Source organism: Stegostoma tigrinum, chromosome 3, assembly GCF_030684315.1.
Source record: "Stegostoma tigrinum isolate sSteTig4 chromosome 3, sSteTig4.hap1, whole genome shotgun sequence".
Taxonomy (NCBI): Eukaryota; Metazoa; Chordata; class Chondrichthyes; order Orectolobiformes; family Stegostomatidae; genus Stegostoma; species Stegostoma tigrinum.
The window spans coordinates 5,350,135-5,362,157 of record NC_081356.1 but is presented as its reverse complement, the minus strand read 5'-3'; the positions used below and the strand labels follow the sequence as shown (position 1 = coordinate 5,362,157).

Below are 12,023 nucleotides of genomic sequence, written 5' to 3'. Positions count from 1 at the left end.
TTCCAGAAGCCTATAATTTAGGTGTTAGTCGACCTTTGTGAAGGTGGGTCTTCCACTCCCTCCATAGGAAAAAATCTCCACAAATCTAGCAGTTTCAGTATTCAAGATTCATTGAATGGGTTCAGAAATCAGCCTGCTAGACCAATGGTCAAACTAATCAGACATATTCCTGAGAGAGCTTTGTCTGTCACTGCAACTCTGAATTGTGAAGCCTGAATAATTCTGAGGCAGTACTTGTACCAAGCGATTTAGAGCATTTCAGGGTCGGAGCTGCTTCTGGACAGTCTAGGCTCACCTAACGTTTGATACCTGAAACTAGATTGAAGGATCTGGCCCTGCTGGGTTCCAAAAAAAATGGGAAAATCACTCATGATACAATTTTCCTGTGGCAGCATTGAAATGATTAAAGGCGACCTGCCTTCTTCATCATATTCTGATTTTTTAATTCTAAAAAAATCACCAAGAGGATATTGATTTAGTGACCGTACAAAGTGTTAGCATTTCTCCTGGTCATAATTGTTGGATAAAAACTGAAAGAACTGCAGATGGTGTAAATTAGAAACAAAACCAGAAATTGCTGGAAAAGCTCAGCAGCCGCTGTAGAGAGAAATCATAGTTGATGTATTGGATCCAGTGACCCTTCCTCAAAACTCCTGAGGAAGGGTCACTTGACCCAAAACATTAACTCTGATTTCTCTGCACAGATACTGCCAAATTTTCTGAGCTTTTCCAGCAATTTATATAATGATTCGATACTATGGTTGATGTTGTCTTTCGAATGCTGTGTTTTGGAAAGGAATTCAGGATTGGAATTGCTCAGAATTGTTAGGCCACATGTGTGTTATGTTATTCAAACTTACACAATCCAGTGGATAAGGAAACAACTCCTATTTCCTAATGTAATTTTTGTGGTTACTTTTTATTTTGAAAGCTGTGCGCTCTGCAGTTGAAATGTTCCAGGGCTCTAAATGCATGGTCCATCAACTATTGTGTGTATTTAACAATGCACATAGTAAAGATACTCATGTTTGGCAAAGGAAAATATCATTTATGCCAGTTGAAATCACATTACTAATGATGTGAGCTCTGAAGCAAAGTTAAGATTTTCTAGCTCTACTGGAGTAGTTGCAGAAATATTCAGTTTATCTTAACTCATTGCAATCCAAAAGGACTTCCAAAATGGAAAGAGTATAAAGTGAAGCATAAATTTCTAGGAAGAATCACAATAACAAACAAGTCTGTGGTCGAATCACCACCAAGAAATTTGTATCAATTGTTGGAGCACTGTGCATACCTAGTGTATTCATTCAAGCTGTTGGCTGTCATAGTGGCCCAGTGGTTAGCACTACTGCCTCATAGCCCTAGGGATCCATGTTCAATTCTACCCTGGGGCAATTGTCTGTGCAAAGACAGTTCTCCTTGTAACTGTATGAGTTTGCTCTGGTTTCCTCCCATAGTCCAAAGATGTGCAAGTTACGTCAATTGGCTATGCGACAGTGTGCAGGTTAGGTAGGTTAGCCATGGCTAATGTGGGATTACAGAGATAAGGTAGCGTGCTGGGTCTGGGTGGGATGCTCTTTGGAAAGTCAGTGTAGACTGAATGGCCTGCTTCCACACTGTAGGAATTCTGTGAATATCACATTTTGCAGACTAGCTTTCATTGCTCTGTGGCAAAACTAGTGATCTTTATCGTTTTCTCTTACCATTTCATACAAACTGGCCAGTAGGATGAAACAATTGCTATGTTGTTAGCGCTGCATTATAAAATAACTTGCATAACTGTCGACTTTAAAGGATTACAGTTTAATGCCTTTAATCTTTCTAAGGCATTTTCTGAAAATTGAAAGCTGGCAAAGTTTTTTTTATAAAATAGAATCCTTACAATGCAGAAAGAGGTCATTTGGCCCATTGAATCCATGCCAACCCTCTAAAGCGCATCCCACCCAGACACAGCCCCACCCTATCCCCATATCCCCACATTTCCCTGGGCTAATCATCTACCTAGTCTGCACATCCCTGGACACTACAGGGAATTTAGCATGGCCAATCCATCTAACTTACACATTTTTGGACTGTGGAGGAAACCAGAGCACCCAGAGGAAAACAATGCAGACACAGGGAGAATGTGCAAACGCCACAGAGACGGTCGCCTGAGGCTGGAATTGAACCCGGGTCCCTGGTACTGTGAGGCAGCAGTGCTAACTACTGAGCCATCCCCTATGAAATTTAATTTTTGCATTTTAATGTCACCTGCTTATTTAAATGTTGAATTCTTGAAACTAAACAGCAGAACAAGCTAAAAAGAAAAACATCAGCATAAGAAAAGTTCAATTCAGCCAAAATTTAAATCAACACTCAGGACTTAGTTATGTCCCTTATTGCTTTAGTGGTAACCTGCTATCCTTCCTTACTTCCTCTTGAATCAGAAATTTTGAAAGTAATTCTATTAAATCTACATTAACTCCCAGTTCTGGAATTTGATTATTTGTTTAAAACCCACAAGGTTATACTGAAGGGTGAAAGTCAGGTCAAAAGACTCTGGTTGCATGTCTACAGTCTACCATCATCTCTTCTGACTTTAGTCTTACTCAGTGAAATCTGTTTCTTCAGTAAACCAACTTGGAAAATTTAATGGAATAACAATATTTGATAAATGCATTGTTGATTAGGAAACTGTAGCATTATCATTGTCATCATCATTGTAACTTCCCAGGCAGTTTTCTTGAGCCATTCATTTCATCAGTATACTCACTTGAAAGCCAAGACAAGCCACAAAGGTGCTCCTCAGTCATGGCGAAGGATATTCTTATGAAAACTCTGAGAACTAGCAAAGGACAAATGGAGTAAGACTCATGTATCTACCTTTTCTATAGAATGTCATTTGTATCTTGAATCAGTTCTCAAAAATCTAAATAATTTAAGAGATACTTAACTGCTTGATCTCTTTTGAGCAAAGTCCCAAAATCATTATCGTCTGTTGCAAGCACAACTATGAAACAATGTACAATAACCTGGCAATAGAGGAAGAAGCCTGAAGAAAAAGCCAGATCAATGTAGAAGCACTGATCAGAAAATAAAAACAATAGTAAAGTAAGGAAGACTGATGCAACCAGCATTCATCCAGGAGACATTCAACTCAATGTCTAAATTACACCTTTAAAATTAACCATCCACATGTACCAAGAAAGTAATTGAAAACAGCTTTTCCCTCATTCTCTTCACTTCTCCAGTAAACATCAAAGTACATTTTTTGCTTGCTGCGGTATTTTTTTTCTATCCATTCAGAAATAAACTTCTGGACAAATTTGAAGCACAATGAGTGGTACTTTCTGCTTCCTGGTGCATTGGGAGCAGTGGTGAAAAGATGGAGAGAATGAGAAGAACCAAAATCTTGATGTTGAGAAAAATCATTAAGCCTTAAAAGGCATCTTCAGAATTTCACTATTTTATTGTGACAATCCTACTTCCATGCAAATCCATGTTTATTAAACCCCAACTTGTGTTATTATTCTGCCATTTCCCCTTTTAATCTGAGGTAGTGGGAACTACCAATGCTGGAGAATCTGAGATAACAAGGCATAGAGCTGGATGAACACAGCAGGCCAAACAGCATTAGAGGAGCAGGAAAGCTAACATTAAAGCTTCAAAATCTCCCCTTCCCCCAACTGCATCGCAAAACCAGCCCAGCTCATCCCTGCCTCCCTAACCTGCCTTTCCTCCCACCTAGCCACTCCTCCCACCTCAAGCCCCACACTCGTCTCCTATCTACCAGGCGCATCGCACTTCCTTGACCTGTCCATCCTTCCTGGACTGACCTATCCTCTCTCTAACTCCCCACCTACACTCACCTATACAGACTCCATCCCCGCCTCTTTGACCTGTCTGTCTCCTCTCCACCTATCCGCTCCTTTATCCATCTTCCATTCGCCTCCCTCTCTCTCTCTATTTCAGAATCCCCTTCCCCTCCCCTATTTCTGAAGAAGGATCTAGGCCGGAAATGTCAGCTTTCCTGCTCCTCTGATTCTGCCTGGCTGTGTTCACCCAGCTCCACACTGTGTTGTCTCCTCTTTTTATCTGCTTTCTTGAGAAATGAAATGGTGCAAATTCTTGAAATGTAAACCAGAGAAGGTACCCAGCAGCTGCAGCTTGTGGCATGTCTATCCTGGCCATCATGAAAATGCCTCTTCACAGCAATGTTCCTACATGCTGCATGGCACCAACCTCCTCAAGCCTTCATTCATGAGCTGGTACTGGCAAACCCACCACCTGCCTCTACAAATCATCATCGCTGCTCTCAGACCAACTCACTTCCTTCAGCCTTTCAACACTTTACTTTGGAGTTAGAATCATAGGATAGAATCCAAAATCCCTACAGTATGGAAACAGGCTATTTGACCCATCAAGTTCACACCAACCCTCTAAAGAGCATACCACCCTATCTCCGTAACCCTGCATCTCCCATGGCTAAACCCCTTAGCCTGCAAACCCCTGAACACTACGGGCAATTTAACATGGCCAATCCACCCTGACCTGCACATCTTTGGACTGTGGGAGGAAACCGGAGCACCCGGAGGAAACCCATGCAGACACGGGCAGAACGTCCAAACTCCACACAGACAGTCACGTGAAGGTGGAATCAAATCCAGGTCCCTGTGCTAACCACTGGGCTAACATGCCTCTTCCCCCCGCCTCCCCCGAGTTCGGGGACAGCCACAACCTGCATGCTTCTGCTTTGCAGACTGGAACACATGCTCACATCTCGTGCACCAACATAGTTGCACCATATGCTTTTTGCTGGCTTTCTTAACACTCACTTACTTTCCTGCTTATCTGGAGGATGCTAGCCTCTGTTTCCTTCACGTTGCTTTCTTAATGTGCACTCGCCGACTTCAGCACTGGCATACAGGTTGCCTTCCTCTGTAGACTGCATCTCCTTCTCATGCGATGGGAAAGACAAGTGATTTGTCATACTGGGGAGCACTGAACAGTCAAAAGAGTATATGTGCCGTTGAATGACATCATGCTGCGTCATTATCTCACCTGCAGCGCTCACGCAAGGTCAGCCCTGTTGCAATTCAGATGCAAACTGCTCAGGGACGCCAGCTACATCAGAGGTGTTGTGTGGAGACACCTGCCTGGGGCAGTGGGCCAGGTTTTCGTGAAATGAGACAAAGGAAAGGATTGAGTATCACAGATGTGGCTGGGGAAGCAATCACTGGGGACATGCCAGCAGAAGATGTGGTGAGGTGTAGCTGGTGAGTGAGGAGGACATGCTATGACAGGCAGGACTTTATTTTGGGCAGATGAGTTAGGTGGACATGATGCATGCAATGTTCAAGTTGTAGTACAAGAGGTGAGAGGTGAGTGCAGTGGCAGAGTTAGAGTGAGTGCTGGCCCTGTGAGTGTGAGATAACAGAGAAACGATGGTGCCACTTACCCCAGTGGAGCACTGTAGATCATTGACTTTTTTCCTGCACTGTTGGCATCCTGCCTTACCCAGGACAACTTAGGTTCCAATTTTTGCCCAAGCTGGCTTGGTCTGTTGGAATGGCCTCCTGTCATGGGCAGCAGGAGAACGGACTGCTGTTTTATTTTCCAGGCTACCCACCCACACCTCCAGGGCCCTGTCTGTGAAGCAGATAGCAAGCTCTCCTTTGGCCTGGAACATGTATTTTTACATATAGCCGAGTGTCACAGTTTGAGTAGCATTTCCTAGTTTGTAGAATCTGAAGTGATCTGAAACTTGTCTTTAAATATCAGTATGATAAGCGGTGGCCAGTACCTCTGCCTCTTCTTCCTCATAATTCCTCAAGAAAACCACCCATCAGCCCAGTTGCATATTTATAGAGGTGAAGACTTGACGGTTGTGCAAGAAAAGTTATACCAAGGCACAAAGGACCAGGCACTGTCAATCTCACTTGATAAAACACTTCAACTGCGAATGGGAAATAACCCACCCAATGTAACAAATATACTGACCCACACGATAATGTTTTGAATGTTCCCATAATTTGTAATTGTCAGTACACACATGGCACCTCTAATTCATAGCCAGTAGATAATTATCAAAGTATTCATTTTGAGTTTCAGTGGGATTTACGTGAGATTTTGATAGCTCTCTACTTGCTCACGTTTATTTTGAGCTTGCACCATAACTGCCTCAGACATTCTTTTTTGTTATTTTCTCAGAAGGCTGGATATGCCCTGAGAGAAAGTAGCTGTATCTGGCCATTCTCTTACTGTGTTACTGGTGCTAGAGTTCACTACAGCATATCTAGTGGTATGCATGGGAGCAAATCTGAGAGAAAGCAAGAAGTAATCTGAATCTCAGCCTGTCTCAATTCAATCCCGCAATTTTCTGAAAAAGATTGAGATTACTTAGCAGAACAGAACTTAACTTTCTACTAGTATTTTGAGCTTAACTAAGGATAATCCAATGTGTTTTGATTTATATCATAGAGTCATACAGCATGGAAGCAGACCCTTCGGTCCAACTAGTCACACTGACCACATTCCCAAATTATATTAGTCCCACTTGCCTGTGTTTGGCCCATGCCACTCCAACACTTTCCTGTTGATGAACTTATCCAAATGCCTTTTGAATGTTGTAACTGTACCTGCATCCACCGCTTTCTCTGGCAGTTCATTTCACACACAAACCACACTGTGCAAATAACGTTGCCTTTCATGGCCTTTTTAATTTTTTTTCCTTTCACATTAAAAATATGACCTATAGTTTTTAACTCCCCAACCCTAGGGATAAGACCCTTGTCATTCACCTCATCTATGCCCCCCATTATTTTATAAATGTCATAAAAGTCACGCCTCAACCGCTTCTGCTCCAGTGAAAGAAGTCCCAACCTTTCCAGTCTATTTTTATATCTCAAACCCTCCATTCCCAGCAACATCCTAGTAAATCTTTTCTGAACCATCTCCAATTTAACAATATTCTTTCCATGACAGGGAAACTGTAAATGAACATGGCACTCCAGAAAAGGCCTCAGCAACATCCTGTGCAACTTCAACATGATGCCTCAACTCCTATACTCAAATGTCTGAGCAAAGAAAGCAAGCATGCTAAACACTTTCATAAGCACTCTGTCTATCTACAACACAAATGTCAAAGAATTGTGTGCCTGAGCACCTAGGTCTCTTTGTTCTGCAACACAACCCACCAATAATAGTATATTTCCTGCCCATGTTTGTTTTACCAAAAATGCAATACCTCATATTTATGCAAATTAAATCCCATGTGCTACTCTTCAGCCCATTGACGCAGTTGATCAAGATCTCTTTGTAATCTTAAATAACCTTCTTCAACATCCACTATACCACGAATTTTGGTGTCATCTGCAAGTTTACTAATCAAGCCTCCTATATTCTCACCGCATCATTTGTATAAATGACAAACAATAGTGGAGACGACAGTGCAAATGCCTTTCAAATTACTAAATGCAGAACAGGAAAGTTTCCTACAAAGCCATTTTTCAGTAGGTAACGTTAAAAGAGTAACAGGCTATCGAACAAATGTTTTGTGGCATACATACTTGGAACTAGTACTTGGGAGGTAGGTTACCTTGGGAAATCTCCTGAGGTCAAAATTTTCTCCCTATTTAGAAGGAGGTTCCCTTGGGTTTAGTTAACAGTATTTACCCTGTCATTTACTCTGTCCTGGATTTATTCCAACATTCTTCCAGCATGGGCGCTTTAATACTCAATTGAAAAAACCTTTCTTCACCACAATTTATCCGATATGACTTCAAGGGCACGATCCCCAAAACTGGATGTGTAGTAGCATAATAATTAACCATTTTCCACTGATACTGTAGTCCCAATCCCATTCCATTCCTGTAAAGAAGAGAATTGTTTAAATAGCAGGTGTACTATTTCGGGGAGATGAGTTAAGGAAAATAAAAATAACAGAATTTCCCAAACTGCACCCCAGGAGAATTTTTGTACAACTAGCTGGATATTTTGGGAACCAGGTGGTAATTCCACCAAATTTCTTCTAGCAAGAGTATTGAGATGAATGAATCTGTGTGATTCTGAGTTCCACTCCATAGTGCCAATAGTACACTGGTTTGATGTTCCACAGTGTGGTTTATTCTGCTTCTAAAATGCTTCATTTGGTGAGTTTCCAACCACATCTTATCGTCAGAGATAGTTCTGGATGACTTTTCCCTACATTCAAGCTCCTTACAATTCAATGACAGTGACATAATCAGAGTTCTGAGATGAGAAAAAATACAAGTGAACAAAAATCAGCTTTGATAGCACAAAATTTATGAAGAAAACTTTAATCTACAGATTGAGATTTAAATATTTACACAGAAGCATTGCTCTACAACATACAATCAAATATACTTTGTTTCTGTTATCCTAATTAATCTCTGATTATAGCATCAGTATCATGGGTGATCCTGTAAGACATGCCACATGCTAAAAGCAATGTAACCTCTACACCAGCCTCAACTGAATATTGCCATCATATTAATTTCATCCCCTAAAAGACATCCTTCCTGATCCACAGTCACTTAGTTATATTAGACTTGAACCATAGTTGACATTTTCAAATACTACATTACCGAATTAAAGCCGAACAAGTCCCTCTGACCATGGGGATACTTGATCTCCAAACAACGCATCTACCCAACTTCAAATATCCAGTGCTCCCTGTGTGGCAGAGTCTGCAGGTCGTGTATGTTACAGCCATCTCAGAACTCACTAACTTGGACTGGAAATAAATCATTGCCAATTCTACACAACTGCCTAAGGAGAAGGTGGCCAAAATGAGGACTGAAATAAATAATAAAAATACAGGAAGATCTAAACTATGAAAGCTCAAAGAGTCAACAACACAAAAGCTTAAAGAGTTTGAGCAGTTCCAGGTGTATTGTCAGGTCCTATCCATATCTATTGCAAGTATTGTTCAGACATTGTCATGGGGTTAGCATATTACAAATAAAGGGAGACTAAGCTGGTGGAAAATAGTGGGGAGAGAGAACACATCTGATATGAATATATACATGTACCGGCTTCCAACGTAGCTGCAATTCATTCGATGTAGTTTCCAATTCAACTGGCAGGGCTATAAACTCAACAAGAGAGATGGTTAAAGAGCAGTTCAGACAATCCAGTATTCCACCAGATTGTTGGGTTGCATGACTCTGAACTTTCTGCAGAAATTAGAAACACAAATTTTCCTCGCAGTTGAGGGACAGGGCGGGGGAGCAATCTGCGAGTATTTTGAAACAGCATCCATGTGGTGTCAAACCCCACTTGACTGTTCTTTTAGCAGCAGCAGGTTTGCAGTTTTCCAGTGGAAAATTCTGATTAATGGAGAAATTCAAATGTAGATTGAAAGCTGTCCAACATACCCACTTTATAGGGTAAGTGGGACTATTAATACGGGCTGTAGTCACCAATGTCAGCAGGCCAGGAACTCAATATGTAATTCATGAACTATTCTAAATGCTATAAAGCATGACTAAATGAAACCATTCTTTTGTAGTATAAAATGACTTGTAATTGTTTCCCAGATGCTATACCCAAGGTAAAATCTTTGGGTCTGTGGGCTTCTCTTTTTCACACTTTAGACTTTTACCACAAATGAATGCAATAAAGACCTTATGGTTCTGTTTAAAGTTCATCTGAAGTGGGCATTAGGTCTCTCCTGCATAAGAGACAACTTTGTAAAGTGAACATTTCAACCTCTGTCATTTTTGATTCTTCCAGCAGATTCGCATCCTCAGCTCCTTCTCCACATCACATCAGTCCAAGAAGAATTGCAGCACCTCCACCCTTAATGCACAGGAGGACACCACAGCCACCTCAAGTTCAACAGTACTCAGGGTCTCACCTCAAACCATACCCACCAATCACAGCTTCTTCGGCACAAGCAAGCAGTATCCATGTCCAAGGTAAGAAACAATGACCATAACAGGAGGAATCCTAGTAAATTCACAACAGGAACCTTGATGATAAATGCAAACTTCTGTAATATCTTATTGAAAACTGAATGCAGCTTCCCATTTTACTCTCAAAGATAAAACAGTGTGACAACCCGCAGCTTGCAAGTGTCAGGTTTGTTACCAAGCAACATTTCTTGTCTCCTTGCAAGAATATTAATTGCCTGAACTGCAACTGAGAAGTTCTTAACTAAACAAAAACTGCAATTGCTGATGAACCTCGATAAAGAATCACTGGACACAAAACGTTAACTCTACTTTCTAACCAAAGATGCTGCCAGATCTGCTTAGTTCCACCAGCAATTTCTGCTTTTGTTTCAGGTTTCCAGCACCCCCACTGGTTTTATTTTAGCTCTTAACCGAAAGCTGGCTGAACATGTTTACAAACTAATTATTTAAAATCTCGAGTGGGGAAATTCATTCAAGTACGAAACAGGAGATAAAGCTGGGATCATGTTCCCTTGAGCAGCCCAACACAGTTGATGAGTGGGGCAAGATAATAAAGTGTGGGGCTGGATGAACACAGCAGGCCACGCAGCATCTCAGGAGCACAAAAGCTGACGTTTCGGGCCTAGACCCTTCATCAGAGAGGGGGATGGGGAGAGGGTTCTGGAATAAATAGGGAGAGAGGGGGAGGCGGACCGAAGATGGAGAGAAAAGAAGATAGGTGGAGAGGAGAGTATAGGTGGGGAGGTGGGGAGGGGATAGGTCAGTCCAGGGAAGACGGACAGGTCAAGGAGGTGGGATGAGGTGGTAGGTAGGAAATGGAGGTGTGGCTTGAGGTGGGAGGAAGGGATGAGAGAAAGAACAGGTTAGGGAGGCAGAGACAGGCTGGACTGGTTTTGGGATGCTGTGGGGGGAGGGGAAGAGCTGGGCTGGTTTTGTGATACAGTGGGAGGAGGGGATGAACTGGGTTGGTTTTGGGATGCGGTGGGGGAAGGGGAGATTTTGAAGCGTGTGAAGTCCACATTGATACCATTGGGCTGCAGGGTTCCCAAGCGGAATATGAGTTGCTGTTCCTACAAACTTCAGGTGGTATCATTGTGGCACTGCAGGAGGCCCATGATGGACATGTCGTCTAAGGAATGGGAGGGCGAGTTGAAATGGTTTGCGACTGGGAGGTACAGTTGTTTATTGCGAACCGAGCACAGGTGTTCTGCAATGCGGTCCCCAAGCCTCCGCTAGGTTTCGCCAATGTAGAGGAAGCCACACCAGGTGCAAAGGATACAATATACCACATTGGCAGATGTGCAGGTGAACATCTGCTTGATATGGAAGGTCATCTTGGGGCCTGCGATGGGGGTGAGGGAGGAGGTGTGGGGAAAGTGTGGCACTTCCTGCGGTTGCAGGGGAAGGTGTCCGGTGTGGTGGGGTTGAACGGGAGTGTGGAGCGGACAAGGGAGTCATGGTGAGAGTGGTCTCTCCGGAAGGCAGACAAGGGTGGGGATGGAAAAATAGCTTGGGTGGTGGGGTCGGATTGTAGACGGCGGAAGTGTCGGAGGATGATATGTTGTATCCAGAGGTTGGTGGGGTGGTATGTGAGAATGAGTGGGATCCTCTGGGGGCAGTTGTGGCGGGGGCGGGGTGTGAGGGATGTGTTGCGGGAAATGCGGGAGACGCGGTCAAGGGTGTTCTCAACCACTGCAGGGGGAAATTTGCGGTCCTTGAAGAACGTGGACATCTGGGATGTGCGGGAGTGGAATGCCTCATCCTAGGAGCAGATGCGGTGGAGGCGGAGGAATTTGGAATAGGGGATGGAATTTTTGCAGGAGGGTGGGTGGGAGGAGGTGTATTCTAGGTAGCTGTGGGAGTCAGTGGGCTTGAAATGGACATCAGTTTCTAGCTGGTTACCCGAGATGGAGACTGAGAGGTCCAGGAAGGTGAGGGATGTGTTGGAGATGGCCCAGGTGAACTTGAGGTTCAGCCCAGTTCTTCCCCTCCCCCCACTGCAAACCAGCCCAGAACGTCCCCTCCCCCCACCACAACCCAAAACCAGCCCAGCCTGTCTCTGCTTCCCTAACCTGTTCTTCCTCTCACCCATCCTTCCTCCCACCT

The 12,023-nt window shown here is 43.2% G+C and overlaps 1 protein-coding gene across 4 annotated transcripts in view; it reads left to right on the top strand.

Moving 5' to 3' along the window:
- Positions 1–12,023, top strand: part of glis3 (GLIS family zinc finger 3) — a 551,634-nt gene that overhangs the window by 476,547 nt on the left and 63,064 nt on the right. For 3 of the 4 annotated variants that reach the window (XM_059642762.1, XM_048528092.2, XM_048528093.2), the window contains exon 9: positions 9,736–9,920. In XM_059642762.1, the coding sequence (XP_059498745.1) occupies positions 9,736–9,920 (185 nt within the window). The remainder of the gene's footprint in view (positions 1–9,735; positions 9,921–12,023) is intronic. The other variant, XM_048528094.2, reaches the window with a different exon arrangement.